We start from the raw sequence: 22,231 nt of genomic DNA on the forward strand, positions 1-22,231 counted from the left end.
GTAACTTAATGATGGGTAAATTTCTCTGAAAAACACAACCCCCAAGCATATTAAAAAACTATTTCGCTAACAAATTCCTCGCTAAAGGAGGGGGGGAGACCTCCTAAAACGGTTCTGGCTTTATAGTTCAGCTAGGAGGAAGGCGTTTTCTCACTGAACTTTGTGCATGTCATTTGTAAGTAAAAAAACGATATGAAAAAAGGGGTTTATTTGTGCTGCAAAATGTGCTGGCTGATAGCGGAGGGCTGACCAAAAGGGAAATGGGTGAGGCCTCCACATCCTGTGTATGTCCGCACCGAGCCCACGCTGTCCTTTCCTTTCCTTTTGTACCAGGAGGCGGGTGTGAGCCCGAGGCTCACGGGCTCGCCGCTCCTGCACCGGGGTGTAAATGCTCTGCAAGGTGCCTTGTCACGCGTAGGGCAATAAACTTCCAAAACCCGAGAAGTCTTCACGGCAGAATTAACTGAAATCGCAAATTCTTGGGGCTCAACGCTGCCGGTGTCCCCTTGCCGGGAGGCGCCGGCGGGCGCTGCCCGGAGCTCCGCGGCCCGGCCCCGTTGAACCCGCCCGAGCGGCGGCGGCGGCTGCCCCCCCGCCGGCCCCCTCCCTCCTTCCTGCCGCCCCGCTGATGTCAGCCGAGCCCCGCCGGGGCCGCCGCCGCTGCAGCCGCTCCGTGCCCGCGGAGTCCGCCCGCCCGTGAGCACCCCCGGCCGCGGCTGCGCCGGGGAACCTGCGGCCGCCCGCCTGAGCGCCGCGCTGCCCCCCCGTGCCCTCCCCCGAGCCCAGCGGGAGCCGCGGCGGCCGCAGCCGCGTTGCGGCGGGGAGGTGGGAGCCGCGTTTGGCAGCCGGGGAAGGCAACGTTATAAAAAGCCTTTGTCTTGGGAATCAGCATCGCATCTCTCCTGCCGCCCGACGTGCTGCCGGCGGGGGCGAAAGCCACATTTTCGGCTCGTTTGTTCTTTTCGCCGCCCCAGGCATGTCTTGACACAGCCGCGAGAGAGCTCGGCGTTTCCATGCACTTCCGACGGATGTCTTCGGCTGGGGCGAGAGCGGTGGGGGTTTGAGACTTTGTAGCGTATCTCGGTGCGAGCGTCTGTGAGATTCCCATGATCGCAGTGTGAAGGAGGAAGAACTGGGAGAAAGAAGCGGTTGTGGTGGTTTCTCTTCTTGCTGGGTCAGCCTTCCTGGATGGTTGCATTACTGTCTTGTGAACACATTGTCAAGCGCGCACAGAGAAAAGAGGCTTAATTCTTTCCCCCGGTGTTTGGTTTCCGTCGTGATCTCTGTGCAGAAATCACCACTTTTCTGCCAGTTCGCCGGTCCGCACTGAGCAGCAGGAATATGCTCATGAAGGAGTACCGGATCTGTATGCCTCTGACAGTTGAAGAGGTAAGATCCGCGCTCGTACCGGAGAGGCTGTTCCTTACCGAGCCTTTTCTCTTGCAAGGCGAATTGAGGTTATATTTGTTTTGCTGAATATTTTTTCTTCGTGTAATGAACTTAGTCGGAGATGACTGGTTAGAGAGGAATGTTTTTATTGGAAAATATAGGAATCCTGCAGGAACGAAGGTAACTTTAGTGTATCAAAAGCATTGTGTCATCAAAATATTGTTTATAAAGATTTTCCAACCAGACTTTTAAGAGGAATTTCATGCATATTTGCAAGGGAATGTTTTGTGCTGAAATTTCTATCTGATAAAGCGTTTGTCCAAAACCCAGATTCTAAACATATTTCACCTTTACTTAAAATACCCTCGCAGCTGAACGTGGCCTGAAACTCCAGTACAGGTGGGGAAGAGAGATCATTTATTCGTAAAACTTTGTTGTCATTTAAAGAAGTCATTGAAAGTCAAACAGCTCTTTGTCGATGTTCTGAACTCTGTGTTAGGAGCATTATGTTTTTATTTATCTGCAGGCATCCCACCTGCTCACTGTTTTAATTAAGACAGTAATACCTACACGGACTACGCGTGCTCTGGAGTTACTGGGGCTCAGGGAGTGTTTGCGGGTGCAATTAGGCGTCCAAAGGCCCGATGGCGTTTGGAAAGGAGATAGTGCTTTATGGTTTCGTGTCCTGCAAGTACAAAAAAACCTCGGTGTTGTCTTATTTGGTCATTTCTGCTGCGGATTTGGCATCGCGAAGAGGAGCGTGCCCTCTCTGACCGCGCATTTTGCGCCGAGCTGCGCGCAAAGTTCCGCTGGTCCCGCGAGCGGCGGTGGGGCCGCCAGGGGGCGCCCCGCTCCGGCCCCCCCACGGCCCCGCTCCGACCGTGCCACAGCCCCGCTCCGATCGTGCCACGGCCCCTCCACGGCCCCGCTCCGATCGTGCCACGGCCCCGCTCCGATCGTGCCACGGCCCCGCTCCGGCCCCGCTCCGACCGTGCCACGGCCCCTCCACGGCCCCGCTCCGACCGTGCCACGGCCCCTCCACGGCCCCGCTCCGGCCCCGCTCCGATCGTGCCACGGCCCCGCTCCGGCCCCGCTCCGACCGTGCCACGGCCCCGTTCCGGCCCCGCTCCGACCGTGCCACAGCCCCGCTCCGACCGTGCCACGGCCCCTCCACGGCCCCTCTCCGGCCCCGCTCCGATCGTGCCACGGCCCCGCTCCGGCCCCGCTCCGACCGTGCCACGGCCCCGCTCCGGCCCCGCCGGAGAGTCCCAGCCGAGGTTCCCGGGCGGAGCGCCCCAATTCGCTCATTAATCCGCTAATTAATGTACACATTTGTTCTTTGGCTCCATCCAGGCGAGTGTTTTGCCGCACAGTTTTATTTTTTCCAGTATATGTGCAGAAGTCCTCGCGGGTGTGACAGAGTAGTCATCTCAATGGTTTTTTTGTTCGTATCTTCAGATTTGGCAAATTAACAGTTCTCTAAAAGTCAGAATTGGAACTGCCAAATATTTACTTCAGGCTGCTCAGGAAATTCCTTTTGCTGGGAGCAGGAGCTAAAACCACCATATCCATGAAGTTACATAGACATAGTTTTAATTCTAGCATGTTTCCATCCAAGTTATCCAATATCGTATGCTGTGATATTGGATGGCATTTTTCTTTTAATACATAATTTTCTTTGTTTATTGCATTACTCTAATGTAGACAACATTTTATCCAAGCCAGTTCCTGATGCCCTTAGACTAGCACACTTAGTTAATAACAGTTCATTACATCATCAGAAGGGAGCAGATCTAATTTATTTTGAAACATTATTGTTAAACAAGATTTCCAGATGCAGAAAAGTTCAAAAATCTTCCAAAACAAGAATGGTTGATTCATGGTGAGGCAGAAGGCAATGGTGGATGTCATTTGTTCTCTAGAATGTTAACAGAATTAGTAAAGATACTCGATTTTGTAGTTTCTCTTATGTTGAATCATCCATTATTTAATCCAAGCACAGTAGCTGAGATGCCTGAATGAGGAACCTAGAATATGTCTGATGTTTAACATAAAATGAACCAGTACAAAACTTTAAAATTAGCAAATACCTTATTTTTCTTATAGTATTTGCACACTAAAGAAGTCCCACACTGTATTTCTCATAGTGGTTCATCTTTGTGACATTTCTTGCAGTCTCAGGAAGGTGCTGTTATCTTATTTTTACCCTCAGTTGCACATTAACTACCAACACAGTGAGATTTTTTGCCATCTGTGTAGAACAAGGTGCTGCATTGTGCTGTTGTCAGGAGAACATCATGGGGCAATGCTCACCCTTCAAAAGGCAGGAGCATTTTGGTTCTAAGAGGCCCAAACTGCCTTCTGCAGGGTGCAAAGTCACTCTGAAGTTCAGTTTTTCAGTGGGCTCAGAGGGAAAGGCAGATTCCACAGGAGCTGCAATTTCCCACAGAGTTGGGATGCTGGGCTCTGTTGTGCAGCGGCACTTGAGTACCTGACCTGCATGGACACCACTGGCAGTTAAGCACCCAAGAATTTTTGAGGTCCTGTCTCAACAGGTGTGGGAAAAATGCAGTACAACAACATGGTTTCCCTTTTTGTGCTGTTTTTCTTACGTAGACTTAATAAACTCTGTTTTTTCTGTTGTTTGGATGTTCTGCCTTTCAGCCTGTGCACTTTATACATACATCCAAAAGCATTTCCTTGAGCAGCTTTCTTTTTTAGCACTGCCTTGCCAGTTATCCATCCATAGAAGTCTCACAACATGAATGAGAAAGAAGTATGTCCTTAATTTGTGGTGTTGCCACCAACACCAGTGGTCTCCATATCATTCCTGTGAAAATAATCTCACACAGGCAGGAAGATGAAGTGTTAGCTCAGTCAGCCAAGCACCTGTATCCAATCTTCTGTAGTCAGATTTTGTGTGTAATGTGAAAAAATGTGCAGTAAAGTGTTGTGTAATGTCCAGGCAAGTAACTGGAAGTCGTGACCTCGCGTGTAAATACCTGTGCAGGCAGCAGTGGAGGAGTTCGTGCTGCTCTGGCTGACTATCACAACCTAAATTTATCTCTAGAGAAGAGTTGAAAACTCATAGATGTCAGTGTAACAGCAGCACTGTCTCCAGGTTTAAAGAGTTTCTGGCACTGTTGTGGATAGGAAATTCCTTCATTAGCTACTGCAGATCCTGTTCCTGAGGCGTTCTTTCCTTGATGCCCTTATTAGATAAGATACCCAAATATTTATAGGAGGTTTGTTTATCTACCTGTCTGCTTGGAGGCCAAATGCTTTCTTGCAAAGAAAACATCTCCTAGGAAATGCAGTTTGCTGCAGACTGAACTGTAGTGGTGTATTTTGAGCCAGGATACAGGAGCTGGAGATGCATATTTGTTCCTTGTCCATGAGCACCAGGAAAGATGAGTTGTTCCAAGAGTTCTTGCTGAGGTGCAGTGGCACCACACTACAGTTCTTATTCAAAGCTGAGCCTTCCTCAGTAAATTGAATTTTTGACAGCTGTTTAGGTCTGTTTCATGTGCATAGTCACAAGCTGCCTGATCAGCTTTAAAATATTTTGAGAAAGGGTGCACTGTGTTGACTGCTAAGCAAAATAATAACATCTGCTGTAAGAACTTTGCAAATAAGGTCAGGATGGGACTGTTGGTTGACAAAACCAATATGATCGCCAATGAGAAGTCATTCTTTACCTCATTTATGGTACTTTTGGCAAATTCAATCCATTTGTTAACATTGAGACCTTTTAAATTAGAAAAAGCCTTTCCTTGCGTGAGTACATAAAGCGAGTAAAAACTGTTCCAGCAATTCCACAGGATATGTTACCAGTCTTCATTCCAGCTGCAATTAATAAATAAGCCTGCTGCTTGGTTATTTTTCCCCTTGCATTTTCATGTGTTAGTTCATTCTTACAAATAGCTTGTTACATCATATGAGAGAATATTATAATAGGCTGCATTGTAGGTTTTAAATATCATCAGTAAAAAAACCACATTCCCAAGGAAGTGAAAAGAACACCAAGCAATTGAAAAGAGCAGAGATGCTAAAAAATTCTCAGGCTTTAAGCTTACTGCAATCAGAATTCCACAGTTTTTCAAAGGAAGGATTACATGGGTTTGTGCTTTAGAGATACCTATATCTGAAAATGTAAACCAAATGTGATAGGTTAGTGTGGTACTGAACTCTTCTGGAAGAGGCAAAGTACAGTGAAATTCTTGATTTGTGAGCACAGTGATCATTCTTTAGGAAAATAGATGGAAAGACATTTTTGCTGGATCCTGTTGAAAATTTAGTTGTTACTGCTATAAAATGCTGTGAGTGATGTGAAGCTGGGCTGTGTAAATTTGAAAGCTGAACATCAAATGAACTACAGAAGTCATAGGGTTTTTTCCTTGGAAACAGGGATGGCCATTAAGGTTTCTGTAACTGTATGTGCATGGCCAGTACTTAAAGTCCTGACAGGTTTTTCTTTCCTTTGTTCTTTATTTCAACCAAGATTATCTCTGCTGAGGCTGGTGGAATCACTCCCACTCTGTGTTTTAAATAAAAGTCAAGTTGAATCTGTGGGGAGCACTGCCTACATGAGGTGTGGAGGAACAGCTGTATTGTCATGAATACAAACAAGCAGAGACCTGCAAAATGTCTGTAAATGCAGATCATGGTTTTTCAACAAAAAGTCCTTTCAGCATTAACAAATTCTGGTTTTAGAGGTGTTATCCTTGCTGCTTTATAAAAATATCCATTGTTTAGTTCTTGTTTCAAACGTTATGAATTCTCCCAGTGTGGATTATTTACATAAAATTATTTCAACAACATCTGTGTAAACAGCATTTGTATCCTCTGAATCTTATGTACACTTCTTCTTTAGAAGGTTTCAAAGTCTCCCATTTTGTGTACAAAGGGTACACGTTATAACATGTTTTATTCAGACAGATTTAAAGCTCATTGAAAGTATATGAGAAAGGCTTGTTATGCCCTGAGAGTCAGCAAGTGTTACAATATTTGGACATAACTATATGTATGTAGTACAGCAAAGCCTTTAGTTGGGTATAAAGGGTAAAATAATTTTTTTAAGTACAGTGATCTGCTGCAGGGCAAACTACATCTACTCATCCTGCAAACAGATAGATTAAATAATGGTCAACTGTGCCCATTTCCTTCATTTCCCAACTATAGCCACTGAACATATTTTCAGGACTATATAAACGTATGGAACACTTGTAAAAGCAGTATGTTGGTCAAAAGCAAGAGGACTATAAACAAACTTAAGATGAAGTATTCTTATCAAATTTAATTTATTTTAATTACTTGTAAATGAAACTATAGTTGGATTGTGTCATGCCCATGACCTCTGTAGAAAATGTTTATCTGGCATTTTTGAGCTGAGGTTGCCCAGCAAAAACAGAGGCTTATTGTGCTATTTTAATATAAGCTATCAACAGCTCTAATGCATCTCACACCAATTCCTGTACAATATACTGAATTGCTGTGAAACATAAAGGACCTTTTGCTGTAGTTAATCATTCTGCCAGGAGATGCCTTCTGAGAACATCAGCAGGCTCACCTGCCTTTTGCAGTTAATACAGTGGAGGCCCTGACACGTTTGTCTGAGGAGGATTCAGAGTTAATTATTGAGCTAGAAAACCTCTTTACACCATTCTGAGCATATTTTTACCCTTTAAAAGAATTCCTCGTGTATGTCTCTTATCAGCAAAGAGGTTGGATGTGGTCTTTGGTGGGGGGTCATGTCTACTCTCCTCACAAGGCCTGTGCTGCACACAATGTGACCTTAAATTCACCTTAAATCTTATGGCTTGGGAAGAATCATTGTAACAGATAAAGGAGAGAAAGCACCAGAAGGTAACTATTAGCACCAAGGAAGAATACCTATTCCATTTTCTTTTGGTCCATGGTCTAGTTGAAAGAATGAACAGATGAAAGTGAGAGCTGGTTTTTAGCATGGGAAAAAATAAATACCCTTCTTTGGTTTGGCCCTATTACATTAGTTGTGGTCAGCTGTAAAAGTACAGCAATGCAGAGCAGATGTCAAACCTTCACTGATTTCCACTGCAAATAGAAATCCAAAAATATGCAGTTTTCCCCCTTACTCCTGTTTGCACATTTCAGTATAACTCTGTGAAAGAAACAAGACAAACTTTGTTCTGCAGACTTCAGTGTAAATCATTAAAAAAATCTTTCAGTGGAAAAGATTAGATATTATCCAAGGAACACCAGACTTTGACATCCATCTCTCTATCTCTCTTGTTCTGTCTTTCCTTGTCAACACTAAGGTGCATATGTATCCATATACACACATATATATGTGTGTGTATATATAGCAAAAAATACCACACATTTAATTTGAGAGCTTTGTTAGCAAAATACAGGGCCAGTTTTCCGTTTCACACAAAAGAAAATGCAGCCTGTTGGTGCTTTAGGACATTTTGTAGCTAAAGCACTCTACAGAACCTTGATGCTATCAAGAACTCCATGAGCTGTGTTTGTTTTTGAAACATAATGTAGATTTGGAAACAAAAGAACAGGGAGAGGAAAACACAGAATGTCAATACTGGCTTTTAAAACTTAGAGTTTTCTGGGGGTTAGTATTTTGGGGAGGACTTCATCTTGCTGAGAACCTGAAGTTCTTGTAAGAGTTGATGTTAATGTTGAATGATCAGCACTTTTGAAATTCTGACAACTTCTGTTTATGTTCCTAATAATACCTGACAACTTCTGTTTATGTACCTAATGTTGGTGTCAATATTGGTGTCTTGAAGTTTGATAGCTCTGATATATCAAATACATTTTCCCATAGTCCAGTCTGTTTGATTTCTTCATTCTTCATACTTTTAAGGTTAGAAATAATATAACTATATAACTATAATAATAATGAATATATATATATTATATAAGATAAAAGATATAGATATAATGTTATATACATTATATAGTACATACTATATAACTAATATAACTATATAGAAATAAAATAACTATACAAATGTTCATGTTCTTGACTGCATATATTATAAAAAATTCAGGTGATGAATAGTTCTGAAAGTCTATAAAGCCCTTTAGATTGGAGGAAGACAAAGATTTTTGTACTAATTAGGAAAGGTTACAAAATATATTTTCCTTCATGAGTATTCATTTGAGTCTGATAGGCATTTGCATGTTAAAATCTGTCAGAGATCATGTTCTTGGGTACAAAAGGCTGCCCAGTCAGATAATGGAAAATCCATCATTTATAACAATGATTCATTCACTAAATTCTTCTGTGTGAGCTGACAAATGTGTTCCCCGGGCTGTTCTTATAGAAGCAAGTCAGTTGTGGATGCTAAAATTCACTCAGGCTTTGCATTTTGGCTGTCCAACCTAACACACAAACAACCATTATGTACTCTGAGGATGGGTAACACACACATGCAAACTCTTGAATATTCTCAGTCATTGTAGGTAAGGAATAATCCTTTGTATCCTGTTTAATGGAAAACTTACTTGGATTTAAATTTTTTTTTCACTGAGTTATAATTTTCCTTTTATTTATCTTTATCTTCATTGATTCATAGAGCATCTATCATGATCAGCAGTAGATTTAGTGAGACTTTATACCAAAATAAAGCAGATAATGACATTTCATGCAAATTTGCTGTGAGAGCCCTCCAGTGCAGCCTGAAGAACTCTCTGTAGGGATGTTGTGCATGTATTTAAGTGTAATTGCCAGTGTCTGCAGGCATCTGAAAAGCAAGGAGAAAGGTGCTCCCCAGGATTATTGACTGTGTTTAAAAAGGAGTGAAGAAAAGGTAATTTAGATTTCAAGTTGGATTAACAGATGGATTTACACTCTGTAGGTGGAAGAAACCAGACTTGAACTTCACCTGTGTTTATATATAATGATTTTAGTCTAGGCTTAGTCTTGTTTATTTCCTTCTAAGTTCATAATTTCTTTCCAATTTTGGTTATAAGTGATCAGCCAATTTTGAATCCTTGGATATGTATCAAAAAGTTATTTTTAATTTTCTAAAGTACAATGCAGGGTGCTAAATTGTAGGAATGACATTTTAATGGCTCTTCTTGGGGAAAAAAATATGTATCTTCCATCTTTTTCTTGTTTGTGGTTAGAAAATGCTGAAGTAGTCTTGGGTCCTATTGGTTTCGTACTTTTGCAGTTCCAAAGCTGGTTTTGCTGCACACCCTCCGAGCTCCAGCACATCCATAACTTGCACACACACTTAATTTAAAGCACCAGGAGTCATGTGAGTCACAGGACATGAATGTTTGTGGATTTAGTAAAAGACTTCTTCATATGCTCTCCAGAAAAATCATGGTCTTTATTTAGGAGTTTTTACGTGTCTGTTCTAAGATTAGTCTTGCCCAAGTGATTTAGGAATACTTAGACTCTGTGGGAATTGTTTTCTGTGAGCATGCTGAGAATGCCCTATTTTCCATTTCATCACACTTAATGTCATCTTAGGTTTAATGTGTTGACCAATTAATGACTGTGTTCATTTTTTTTTCTGTAAAAATATTATTACAATGCATGACAAAATAATTGTGTGATAATGACACTCCAGTGTGACACACACTGTTGCTCAAGTGCTTGATTAACAATCAGCCACTGATGACAAATACAACTAATTTTTGAATATATTTTCAGGTTTTTTGCTCTCATTTTATATAGAAGTTATTAACTTTGTGCTAGTGGCACCATCTTCTTGAAAGGTTCCCAAAATACAGAAGTCTACCATGAACTAAAAAATTGTCTTTATCAGAAAGGTAAAGACAATGACAATTCTATTGAACTGCTTACCCATGCCAAGCTGGGATCTCTCCTGGTCATACATAGATGCTTTTAAATAGTCTCACTTGAACACTGGCCCTAGTATGTATAATCTTATCTTCTGAAAGATGTTTGACACATTTATGCAGCTAATTCTCTGATTTTGTCAGGTTTTCTTCAAAAGTGCAAATTAGTTGACCTCTAGGTAATATTTTCATTTAATAAATTATTGTACAATGACTTGCAATAAGCCAAATGAAGCACATTAAATACACACATTACAGTCTTAAATAACCTGCTTGCTTCTTTTATCCCACAGACTTGATATAAAATTGATTTAAATCTTCCTTCAGTGGGACAGTTTTTATTTTCTTCACTCTGGGTGAACGGAAAAACAGTCAGTGAAAATTAGACCATAGTAACACCAATGAGTGCAGTCACTGATGTCAGAGTAACCAAGATTTCACCAAATATTTGTGATAAAACACAGCATATTTTTAGAACAGAAATGTTGAGAATTTAAATTCCATTTTAATTGCATGGTGTAAATCTGAAAAAATTCCATTGATCTCAGGAGATCCATTACAGATTTTTATCAGTCTCATCAAAAGTGGACTTTAACCAATGGCTATAAACTAAAAGAAAAATTTCTCAAATCTGTTGTTCTGAACAAGAAAGAGACCAAGCTGATGTCTCTAAATCTTTATTATTCTTGCCTAACCTAAATAACATTATCACCTGCTTAGATTAAGGCCCCAGATTTGTGTCAAAACTCTAAAATGTCTTTGAGCCTACAGTAAGTGAAATTCTTGCTGTCCTTACACCACAGACTTCTCAGTTACCTCTTTGCTCTCACCAAGTCCTAGTTTTACAGAGCCTTTGATTTCCTCTCCTTTCTCCCACTTTGAGCCCTGGGTCCCTTGGAAGTGAGGAAGCCTCTCCAGCCCCAGCAGGCATGTGGCCAGCTGGCAAAAAGCTGCTGCTCTTGCTTGGCCTGGCCTTTGCAGGGAATAAGGAACTGCCCAGCAGACTGGAACAATTGATAATTCAGCTCCCTCTTGAGTACTCAGCTCGAGTTGAACCCCTGTGTTCCTGCAGTTACCATGGCCCTTTCTCCCAGAATGAAGCTAAAGAGAGCACCAAGTTCCGAAATTTCTCCAATGTCTCAGAGGGTTACTAAGTTTATTTGCATTTCTACACTATTTGCTATTCAGTTAAGCCCATTTTTTTTTTGTTTCTTTTTCTTTTTTTCTTTGTTCTTTTTTTTCTCCTCAGGGATGATTCAGTATAAAAACATGTTTGTCTATATTAAGGGGATTCTGTTATACATTTGGGATATGTTGGGATTTTTTCCCCCATTAACTTCAGTGAAAACAGAATAAAGCCTAAATAGGGATTTTGTTGGTTTTGTTGTTAATTTGTTCTCCACAGTTCTGCTATAGTTTATTTTCTCCACTATCTCTGCTTTTTTTCATGTCTGAACTTGAACTTGCTTGGAGTTAAGTGATGCCAAACTTCTAAATCTGTTCTGAGGGAGTTTGAGATGAGGCAAACAGCATTTGAGTGGAAATGTTATGTCATAGTAACAAATGCCTATGGATTAGTTAGTTTATTTCCAGGACCTCATGGGCTATACATTGCTATTTATAATTTAACTTTCTCAAGCAGCCACGACTGTGTTTATGTTGCTATGGTGTTCCTTGCCATACTTGAGGGTGGATAGTAAATGCTATAATTGAAAATTGATACTCCCACTGAATTAAGGGTAACAGGTGGTTATGTTTTTATTTAATCGTGCTGCAAGCATATTACAAGTTAAATGTAGATACCTCTACTCCTGCCTCTTTGCCAAGACATTTTCAGACATGCCAGTTTGTCTTCAGTGGCCAGGACTGGAGTAAACAACATGAGTGATTTGTCTTGTGACAGGCCAAGGAATGTCAGTGGCCATCAATGAGCATCCTCCACTTCAGACTTCAGAAGCAAATGTTCTTCTGCAGGAGGGAAGGAGCTGCTCTGGTGCACGGGGCCAAGTCTCTGTCTCTCCCTCCCCCTGGGGACTGAGCTCTGCTAAAACTCTGGTTCCTGACCAGCATCTGAGGAGCAGCAATTGCTGTTTGCTTGTGATCTCCACACGTTAGCCCTTTACCTCATCTCAACTCTTCCTTTCCTTCTGTTTTCCACCAAAGTTTTCCACATTTTCCATGTGGGCAAGACACATTCTACTATCACAACTATTCAAAGCATCCCCCTCTCATGACCATAAGAAATAAATTTTGTCAACTCCAACAGAACCAGTTAAATGGTATTTCTACAATACATCATACATGAATCACATAATATATAAATACATGTTTTCACATGTGAATAGGTACATATTTTTCCATTCTTCAGAGTAATAGGGCAGAAACACGCAGATACGATCCTAAATTATTCTTAACATTTAGGTGGGGGGGAAAAGGTGTCGTAGATTTTTCTTCCTAAAATAGTCTAAGATGTGAAAATTCAATAATTCAAAATAATTTCATGCTCTGTATTTACTGCAAAAAGCCATATGCCCAGGAGTGTAAAGTAACCAGGTGCAAATACTTCAGTCAGGGTAGTGTGGTTATTATCAAAGGCATTTATAAAATATGTGTTAATAGACCCATACCAAGGATGCCTAATTGGTGCAATTGTGTGAGCAGTGAAGTGCAGAGTGCAGCTTGCTGCCTGAGTTCTGCTCAGCAGTCTCCTGTTGAGGATTTTTGTACTGTTTTTAGAAGCAGCTGTCAGACTTTGGTCTTTATTAAGTTTGGCTTATTGGATCCTCCAATTTTTCCTATAGCTATAGGATATAAAATGAATTTTTAGGAGCAGGAGATGTGTGCATACACAGAGTTTTCTCTTTAACTCAGGGTTGTTTCTTGTTTCTCAATTTTCCTTTCACATTTTACCATTTTGTAAAGCAAAGCCAAACAAAATAGCTTTCATGGATGGTATGTTTTGTCATATTCTGGTTTTTAAGCTGGTTTACATTGGCTGGAAATGCCCATGTTATTTAAACCAGTGTCACTTGCTTTGTACACAAGACCAAGAGTCAGAGACTGTCTTAAAGCTTTGCAAGGAGGTCCTTAAGGCCTTTTACAAGCTCACAGCAATTGCATTCCTTTCCATGGGTTTTTATACTTAACATCTTTGTTTGCAGGCCTTTTCCACAATTTTGGAAGTTAGACTTGCAAATTAAGTGAGCTACTCCAGGCTTATGTTATAGGTAGCACTTGATTGAGTTTATTGTTACAGACATTCCCTAGGGCCACTCACAAACTTCCATGTAACAGTAAGTGTGCAGTAAAGCATTAGGCTTTGAAGTATTCATGCATATTTAATGGTAAGGGAAGGAGAGGACTCGGCATTGTAGCCAATTCAAAACTTTGACAAGAAACAAGAACAGTGAGTCGAGGAAAAAAAAATGAGTTTGCAAGATGGTTTTGATCAAAGGAAATTAAAAAAGCATTGCTGAAGGTGATTAATGTAGATTAGTAGATCATGTGTTTGAAGGACCATGTCTTGGATTCACAGATCTAATGGAAATTCAGTCTCCTGCTTGGGTTTTTCTTGGCCTTTCTGAGTTTTCCCAGCTCAGCTGTCCCTTCACCTCTTTTTGGAGATGTGGGACCTCTGCTTTCTTCTGGTGCTGGTACTAAGTTTGAAAGTCCCAGAGTCCTTGTGTGAACCTCTGCCTTGGAGCTGCCTAAATCTCCTCTAAATAGATATTGACCTGGGAAATAACTACCTCCCTCTTCTAACCAGTGTTGCCTGTGTGGGCACAAGAGCAAGTCTGGAGTCAAGCTGCTGCTTCACCAAGGTCTTCATCAGCCACAAACCAGAATTTAGTCTTGAAGTTTCTGAAAGCTTTGCCACTGTGCTTTACCAGGCTCCATTTTGTTGAGTTTATATCAGGTTATTTCACACTTTTCTTAAGCAGTTACCTATGAATATTCATTCTTAACAGTCACGATTCTCTGTGTGAAATTGTAGCATGAATTTTTATCTTGGTGTTGATGGGTGGTTCCTGATACTCCCTGCTCCTGTGCTGTGTTCATTTCTCTAGTACCTTGCTTTTTAAATACAGGTTACACTGCAGTGAAAATGCTCTTGGTTTAAAACATTTTTTACCCATTTTGTCAGTTAAAAGAAAAGAAGTGAAAAGTAAGGGGAAAAGGAAGGACACAGAATGCATTTTTCAGAGAAAGTAATTTAAATAATAAGGTTTAAAGCAATAGAATTCACTTGCTCCATCAGGTGACATTTAAAAGTATTTTCCATTTTTTGGAAATTGGAAATATAAGCAAACTATGTAGGAAAAGAAATAGACTTGATGATTAAATATTTGATCATGCAATCACTGACATAAAAATAATGACTGAGCTGTTGAGGAACATTTTTGCCTGTCTTATCTTGCAAACCCTTCTTTTACTGTTGGACTTTTGACTCTTCTAGTCAAGAGTTTCAAAGTAAAAGGTCTTTCAGCTCTATCAACATTTCATCACCCCACTGATTTATGTGTGCAAATTGTTTGCATATGTCAGATTTAAACAAAAACTGTTTTGGAGGCACAGCAAACTTAGCAAGTTGACATATGAAGTTCACCTCGGTAAGTCAGCTGAAAATTTGGTTCCTTGTGTTCTTTCTGTAGCAAATTGGTGTACTGCATCTGCTTATGATATTCTAGAAAACAGGGAAAGAAAAATTATATCATCAAAGTCTAAACGGCATAGAGCATCTGTAGACTTTTTTTACTATTTCTCATACCTGCATATTGATGCTAGTTTAAACAGTTTCTGAGGCTTCAAAGATTGATTATTTTTTCATATGTTGCATTTATACTGATGGAATAACAAGCTGCTGGGATTTTTTCCTGTTAAATCTTCAACAATTTTTATAAACTCAAAAAATACGCAAACTCTTCTGTGAAAGGTTTCTTGACAGAAGCCAGCGTTTCAGCATATCTGTCTAATGAAGCTGCTCAGGGAATGGCTGTCATGAAAATGCAAAGCCCTGTGGGTGGCATAAAGCCATTCTGACATCCTGAGTATGGGATCCTTTTCAGGCAGACTCTGTGCAACTCCACAAATTAATCATTACTTGAGATAGGATAGCTCTGGGATGTGCACTGCATTTTCATCAGAAGGAGAAATAACTCGCCCAGATTGAAGGCTCATGTCCTGTATTCCCTGTATTCCTGCACTGCCAATAGGGGAGGTCTGGTTTCCTCTCAGCTGACCTTCTGAGATGTTCCTCTGTAATTTCACACTGCTCAGCCCTGGGGCTCAGCTGTATCTCTCTTTTTCAGAAGTAGAAGCAGTACCAGAGCTGGGTGACACAGGCTAACCAGCGGGAAACTGGGAGCTCTTGGGTTCCTCTGTGTGTAGAAGACCACAGTGAAGCCTAAGTTTTCATCCCTGAACTCTTCCATCTGCAGTGCTGAGGTGACCCTGTGGTGAATTGGGGCTAAAGAATTTTAAGCTAGCGTCCCAGGTGTTCATTCCCTGTAAGGTCAAGGAGATAAAGTTACTGAGCTTTTCATCTAATCAAGAGTTGCTCTCTGAGCCTTGCAGGCTGCAAGTGATCACTGTAACTGTATCCTCTGTGTTCTCTCCTTTTTTCTCTTTGTACTCTCTGTAATATGCCTCCCACTCCCTCTTTTAAATCCTTTTTGTGGGAGGTTAATTTTGAAAATGTAGCTTTCCATCCTTGTTGAGTTCAAGTTATCTTAAGTTGCTACAACCATCGTTAATGAGGAGTGGAACACTTTCAGACCCACCACAAATTCCTCTGGGACTTAGCTGGTGCCCTCTCTCCAGTGTTAAAAATTCCTTGTCTATTTATTTCACTTTTTAATGCACCTTGTAAACAATTTGTCCATGCAGTGACCTTCCTTATGGGAAATTTGTTTCTTTTAGAATATGGGGCAATGTGCTCTCAGGCATGTGGTGTGACTCCTGGGGATGTCCTGTACATCCCCAGGGCTGAGTTGGACTTGATGATCCTGGTGGGTCCCTTCCAACCCAGAATATTCTGTGATTCTGTGGCCTTGGCAAAATGGGCTTTTGATATTAAATTGCCCGTTATCCACTGGGTCTGCTCTGGCTGTGTACGTGCTGACCTCTTCAAACACAGATTAACACATGACTTCTCCTCACTAAAGCTCTCTTAAATTTCACTCTGTGTTTATGCATTCAAGCTTTGCTAGTCACATACTTTTTTTCCTTTTTCTTGAGTAATAGGAACCACTCTCATATGCTCTTTCTCAATTTTCTGTTCAATACATTGAATAGATGATAGCAAATGAAAAGCATACGAAAAGCAAATTAATACAACTCCTGTCTTTACTTGGTGAAAGTATAGAATTATAATTTAATACCAACAGAACATACTGAATTAATTGTAAATGCAAAGATGCAATCTTTAGAATACAACTGAGATTTTTTTACCTTGGCTATCTGCTTTCCTACATGTAAGCACTAAACTTCAATAGAGGATTTTTTATTACTGTTTTTTAAATTCTTATTCCTTTAAACCATCAACTATTTGGGGACTGTTTCTTAAAGAGAATCACAGAGGTAGCAGTAATGCTAATAGTTAGGATTTCAGGCAGTTTATTAATATTTTTTGCAAGTAATATCAGTGCACCAGTATTTGCATATTATATTAGAAGTTGTTTTGCCAAGTGCTGGTTGGCAGGATTTCATGTTCCCTGGTTTCCATTTGGAGCTGCGAACTCTTCTTATTGTTTCATCTCTGAAAGGAACTAATGTTTGCTTTATTTTAGATCCTAGCTCTGGTAGGATGCACAGCATCTAAACTAACAGGGTCCTGTGCTCAGGAGTGATTCCCCACTTTGTCACTGCCAGGAGCAAACACAGTTCTGCTGTTGTTTCATCACCACAGCCCTGGTTCATGCCCAGCACACACAGAACTGTCCATCTTGAAAACAGAGATCCATTTCTATGTCCCTGTTTAACTTTGATTTGTAGTTACATTTTCACTCTAACCTCCTCCCTGACAGTAAATCAGTACATGAGAAGCACACCAGGTACACGATCTGCAGTCAAGCATTTGATATGCTTGTAATTAATTGACAGCATTCCTATACATGCTGGTCAGCAAGATTAATGCCCTTCTCAGGTCCACTTCTACACAGTGAAGCCAGTGGGAGCTTCCCTTCTTTTGCACTAAGAATGCAAAAATATGAACCTAAGAGAGAATTCATTGAATGAGGAGCTGTGTGTGATGTGCATGACAATTCTGTCCTGAACTGCACTCTGTAGATCTCTGCTGGCTTTAGGTAAAGTGCTTTGTCTTACTCTCCCACAAAGTACCATAAATCATTTTTGCATATGACATTCACATTTATGTGTTCTTTAAACTCTGCTACCAGAGGACCAAATTATGTTAGAAAATTTAAACTGTTTCCTAATGACTCCTAATAAAATTGTAAACTCAATGATTTGCTAAATGATATATAATATGGACAAAATGGCACAAGATGAAGGAAGTTTTTTTCTGGTCACTAGATATCTGGGATGAATGAGCCTGCCTTGGTAAGCCAGTACATTTTTCTGTTCTGGCACTTCTTGCTTTGCTGCCTCATCTTCTTCAGCAAGAGAGTTAATAATCAAAGATCCTCACGTGGCTCCATGTTCTGGAACTACAAAATTACATTGTCTCCTGTTGATATCTGAAATCCTGTCCTCCTCAGGAGAAAATGTGTTTTCCTGATCAGAAAATTGAAACATCCCAGGACTACAAGTGCAGGAATCCTGGCAGCCCCAGTTGTGCTCCGCATTTTATGAGGAATGACATCAGCAGACATTGGGACCTTTTTGTTTTGCTGCTCGTGCTCTCCTGTAGTGGCTGCAGTCCTGGAATTGATGGCCCGTGGAAGCTTTTGCTGCCAGGAATGGGGGAAATATGCAAATATAATAATCTTCTGAATCATCTTGTAGAAGGCATTGCTGTAGTCTGAGGCAGAGTTTTAAACCATCAAAACATGCAAATCACGTTTGTGTGAGTGACACAGTGAGGGTGTCCCTGTGCTTAAGTAGGGCATTACTCAAAATAGTACTATTCCAGCTTTCCATGGGAAAGTACTTTCTGTTCAGTGAGATGTTTTCTTTCTCTACCTAGTCATCAAAAACACCATCAATCCCATTTCCAGTGAGGCAAGCTTCTGTAGAATGTGACATTCCTTACTTCACTTACTTGATAAGAGCTCTAGACATAGATTTGTACAGAATGCAACACTTTTTTTTTTTTTAATTATTTCTTTATGCTTGGAAAAGGGCTTATTCAGAAGAACTTGGCCCAAAATTTTGATTTTCTGGCTAGATGCATGAGAGGTCAATTCACTCTTTCTGTAGTTTTCATGCACCTTAATGCAGAGAAGGAAGTAGGATGAGTTTGTTGGAGTCATGATATAGAGTATGCTTAGAAATAATTCAAAGGTAACCTCCTGCTGCTCTTTGTGTCTGCTGAAGAAAAGAACATTATTACAGCAGACAACGGTCAGATGATATTTCAGAATTTATATATTACAGAAATAGAATATACTGTGCACATTAAAAATCATGCTACCGATTTAGTGAATGTTTTTGCTGGAATTAACAACATAAATTAAAATCCATACAGCCTATAAGCATATTATTCACCCACCTGCCTTCCTGGACCTTCAGGCTTGATCTTCTTTCCTTTACATGCATGGAATTTGTGCAGGCATCTAGACTTTCATGCCAATAGATGAGGTGGCTGTCAAACAAGATCCAGTGAACAGAGGTGATGGCACTTTTCCCCCCTCAGTATCCCATAGTGTAATTGCACACATTGCTTATCTGGTTCTAAAGAGAAGCTTTAAATCCTCACAGAACACAGGAATGTGGCTGTCATTTTTCTATTACTTTACATTGCTTCAGTTTGTGTTCTGTAAAATAACATATTTGAGCCTTGCCACTTATTTTTTCAGTTTCTGTGAGCTTAACCATTTAGGATGATCCACCAATTCAGTTTGAAGCCCAAAATGGGGTGTATTCATGCAAGTGTTAATCCTGATGTATGTGTCCTGATGAACATCAAATTAATAGTTTGGGTCACAGAGGTTAAAAGGAATTTCAAGTGCTGCTTTAATGAGGACAGACAGGAACATCTTTTGATACCTTGTACTGAATTTAAGCAGTTGCCTATCTGATATACTTTATAGTGGTGCCCGCTCCACTTCCATAATTATGGGCCTGTCAGCATTTCCATTACTAACCCCTATATTACAGCTGAAAATATCACTCCAGGATGAAGTTTTGTACAAAGCCTTTCAGCTGTGAACGAAGAAGCTTTCAAAATTAATTTTGCTGCTTCTCCAATTTAAAAAAATGATGTTTTGCTGTTGCTTGCTCTACCCTGTATTAATGTCTTGTTTTCAGAAAAAAAAAACCCACAGGGTCAAAATACTGATGTTTGTTTCCTGTAGCATGAATATAACACATTGAAAAGATAAGAACTGAAAGCTGAGTGCTTTTATTTAACCACAAAAAAAAGCACAAGCAGGAAAAAGCACATCTGCAAGCTGCCACTCTGAGCTCAGAGCCACCTCACTTCATTTTCACCTGTCTGCAAAGATTTCAGTAGCCTCTGTCCTTTACCAGAGATTCCAAAACACAGGGAAATTAAAATATCAGTATCTATGTAGACTGATTAAAAAAATTGTTATTTAAGAGTTCAAGGACACTTAGAATTAGGAGGTGCCAAAATTGACATTGCCCATAAAGTTTTGGTTTGCCTGCTTTTTGAATATATTTTCCATAAAACTGGCTTCTGAAAAGGCTGGGTGTGGCTGGTGTGAACACCATGTTTTCACCATGTAATTTTTTTGTCTCTTTTTCCGCTAACTTACATCTCTGAAACTGTAACCAGTGTCTACCATGGCTTTGAGTGATGCTTATCACTGAAGTGTCTGAAGATTTACTAAATGTTAATCAACTTATTTTCATTACACTTTGTAAATGGACAAATTCTATAATTTTGCAGATGACGAAAGTCTATATTGAGACAATAGTTGAAAATATTCACCTTTTTTTGAGTATTTAACTCTTGGAGCTTTATTTTGCAGGTTGGAATTGGAAAAAGAGTTCTCATAGCCTTTAGCAGCTGGCAATCTGGTAAATATTTAGTATTTCTCCAAATCAGATTTCTTGTGTCAAGATGACGAGAAACAAGGGAATAGCAATTGCTTGTGAAAAATTTGGGATTAGGTGGTTTGTTTTGTGTTCCCTCCATTGCCTAAATGCCGTCATTCCTCATCCTCCTGCCTCGCAGCCGGGCCCTCGCGCAGGCGATGCCCAGAGGATCTGCGCTCATGTGCAGTCCTCACTTTGTGTGACCTTGAGCTGCCGCTCTTTGCCCTTCCCAGAATGTTTTTCAGCACTTCAGCAAACGGAGCAGAAGCCCTACGTAAAATCATCCACATTAGTATGCAACTGCCTCAGATAGGGAGAGAAAGTGGTACATGATTATTTAATTGTGCCAGTGTTTAGGTACCCAAGTGCATTTAGCTCCAATCAGACACCCATCCCTTTCCGTAGCTCCTGACTGCCTGGCTTTACAAGCTGAGTAAGATTTCCTTAAGCATAGTTTTTATTTGTAATTATCTTGGGAGATTTTGCAAACTTCTGAGAAAAAAAGAGCTTGACTATCATAGAACCACAGAATGGTTTGGGTTGGAAAGGACCTTTAAAGGTCATCTGGTCCCCACCCCTTGCCATGGGCAGTGCCATCATGTGATGTTTGATCATCCTGCCTCATGTGAGCTGCTGGCTCTTATCACCAGTGCTGGAACCTTGGGATGCACTGCACAGGCTGCTGCACTTGAGATAATGGAAGTAATGGATAAAATGAGCATTTCAAATGTACACAGTGCCATATGATGGAAGAGAATAAGCAATAGAAATAAGTCTGTGATAAAGAACGTGAGAAACATATATCCTAAATATAGTAGGATCCGTGAGAGTGTGCAGTAAGAACAGAGTATTTTGATAATTCTTCTGGAAAGTCCTAAAAAGCTTCTTTGAGAATATGGAGCTGTATTTGCAAAGACTTAAATTTAAAGGTTTCTATTTAGCCAAGGGATTTTCATGCATAAGTATTTATGCAAAGACTACATGTCTGTTGAATTTCAAATCCCTTTCCTAGCTCCCTGTAGGCATAAGAGCCTTCCAAAGGAAAAAAATCTGACATTTATTTCCAATACAATGAATCATTTTTATTTAATAATTGCTATTATTTTTACCAGCAACTGAAACATTCCGGAGCCATTTTCATTGTGGCTTTCTGAGCCTGAAGTAGACACAGTAAAACATCATGCAATTAAAATTCAGTGGAGTTTTTACCAGCAAGAGAAGAATCTCTTGTACTGGCTGTTGTTAGCCAGTTAATGACTGGTCATCTGTTACTTTCTCTGCTCATACTTTAGATACAAATCTCTTCAATGGAAGTGGTTCATTTTCATTTACATGAACCACTTACTGCTACTGATAATATTAATTTTAAATACAATTCTGTTAACAGAAAAATACCACTACATATTTACACAATACACTGATTATGTCAGTGTTAAAAGAAGTAGTTGATGATAACATAAACTTCTGTTTTACTTAACTGGCAGTAACCTGCTGCAGTATCAACATCATTGTTAGCAATATAAACAGACAGCTAGTAAATACACAACACATGCACTCAAGTGCCTTCATTGAAATTACTGTCAGAGCAAGACTGGATTAAGTCAAACTGCCAGCTGCTTTTGATATTTCAGAGCAGATTCAGCAGGACAGTGGCCGTTGTCAAGTCAAATACGGATCAGCAGGAGATGAGAACGGTTATTTGGCTTCAGTTATAAAGTCCTTTATCATTTGTTGCAAAAAACCAGTAATAAAACAGAAGTTATAGTTAAGAAAAGTTGAGAGAGAGCTAAGAGAATAGAAACAGTCCTGAGGGCAATATTGGGTTGGTTATCTCTACCTGGATTACCTG

General features: G+C 40.3%; 1 protein-coding gene across 2 annotated transcripts in view; it reads left to right on the top strand.

Annotated features, from left to right (window-relative positions):
- Window positions 1-674: 674 nt before the first annotated feature.
- PITPNC1 (phosphatidylinositol transfer protein cytoplasmic 1) overlaps window positions 675-22,231 on the top strand; it is a 78,650-nt gene continuing 57,093 nt past the window's right edge. For both annotated transcript variants that reach the window (XM_084218504.1, XM_084218505.1), the window contains exon 1: window positions 675-1,389. In XM_084218504.1, the coding sequence (XP_084074630.1) occupies window positions 1,342-1,389 (48 nt within the window). In that variant the 5' untranslated portion in view covers window positions 675-1,341. The remainder of the gene's footprint in view (window positions 1,390-22,231) is intronic.

Source organism: Fringilla coelebs, assembly GCF_963513975.1.
Source record: "Fringilla coelebs genome assembly, chromosome: 19".
NCBI classification, from domain to species: domain Eukaryota; kingdom Metazoa; phylum Chordata; class Aves; order Passeriformes; family Fringillidae; genus Fringilla; species Fringilla coelebs.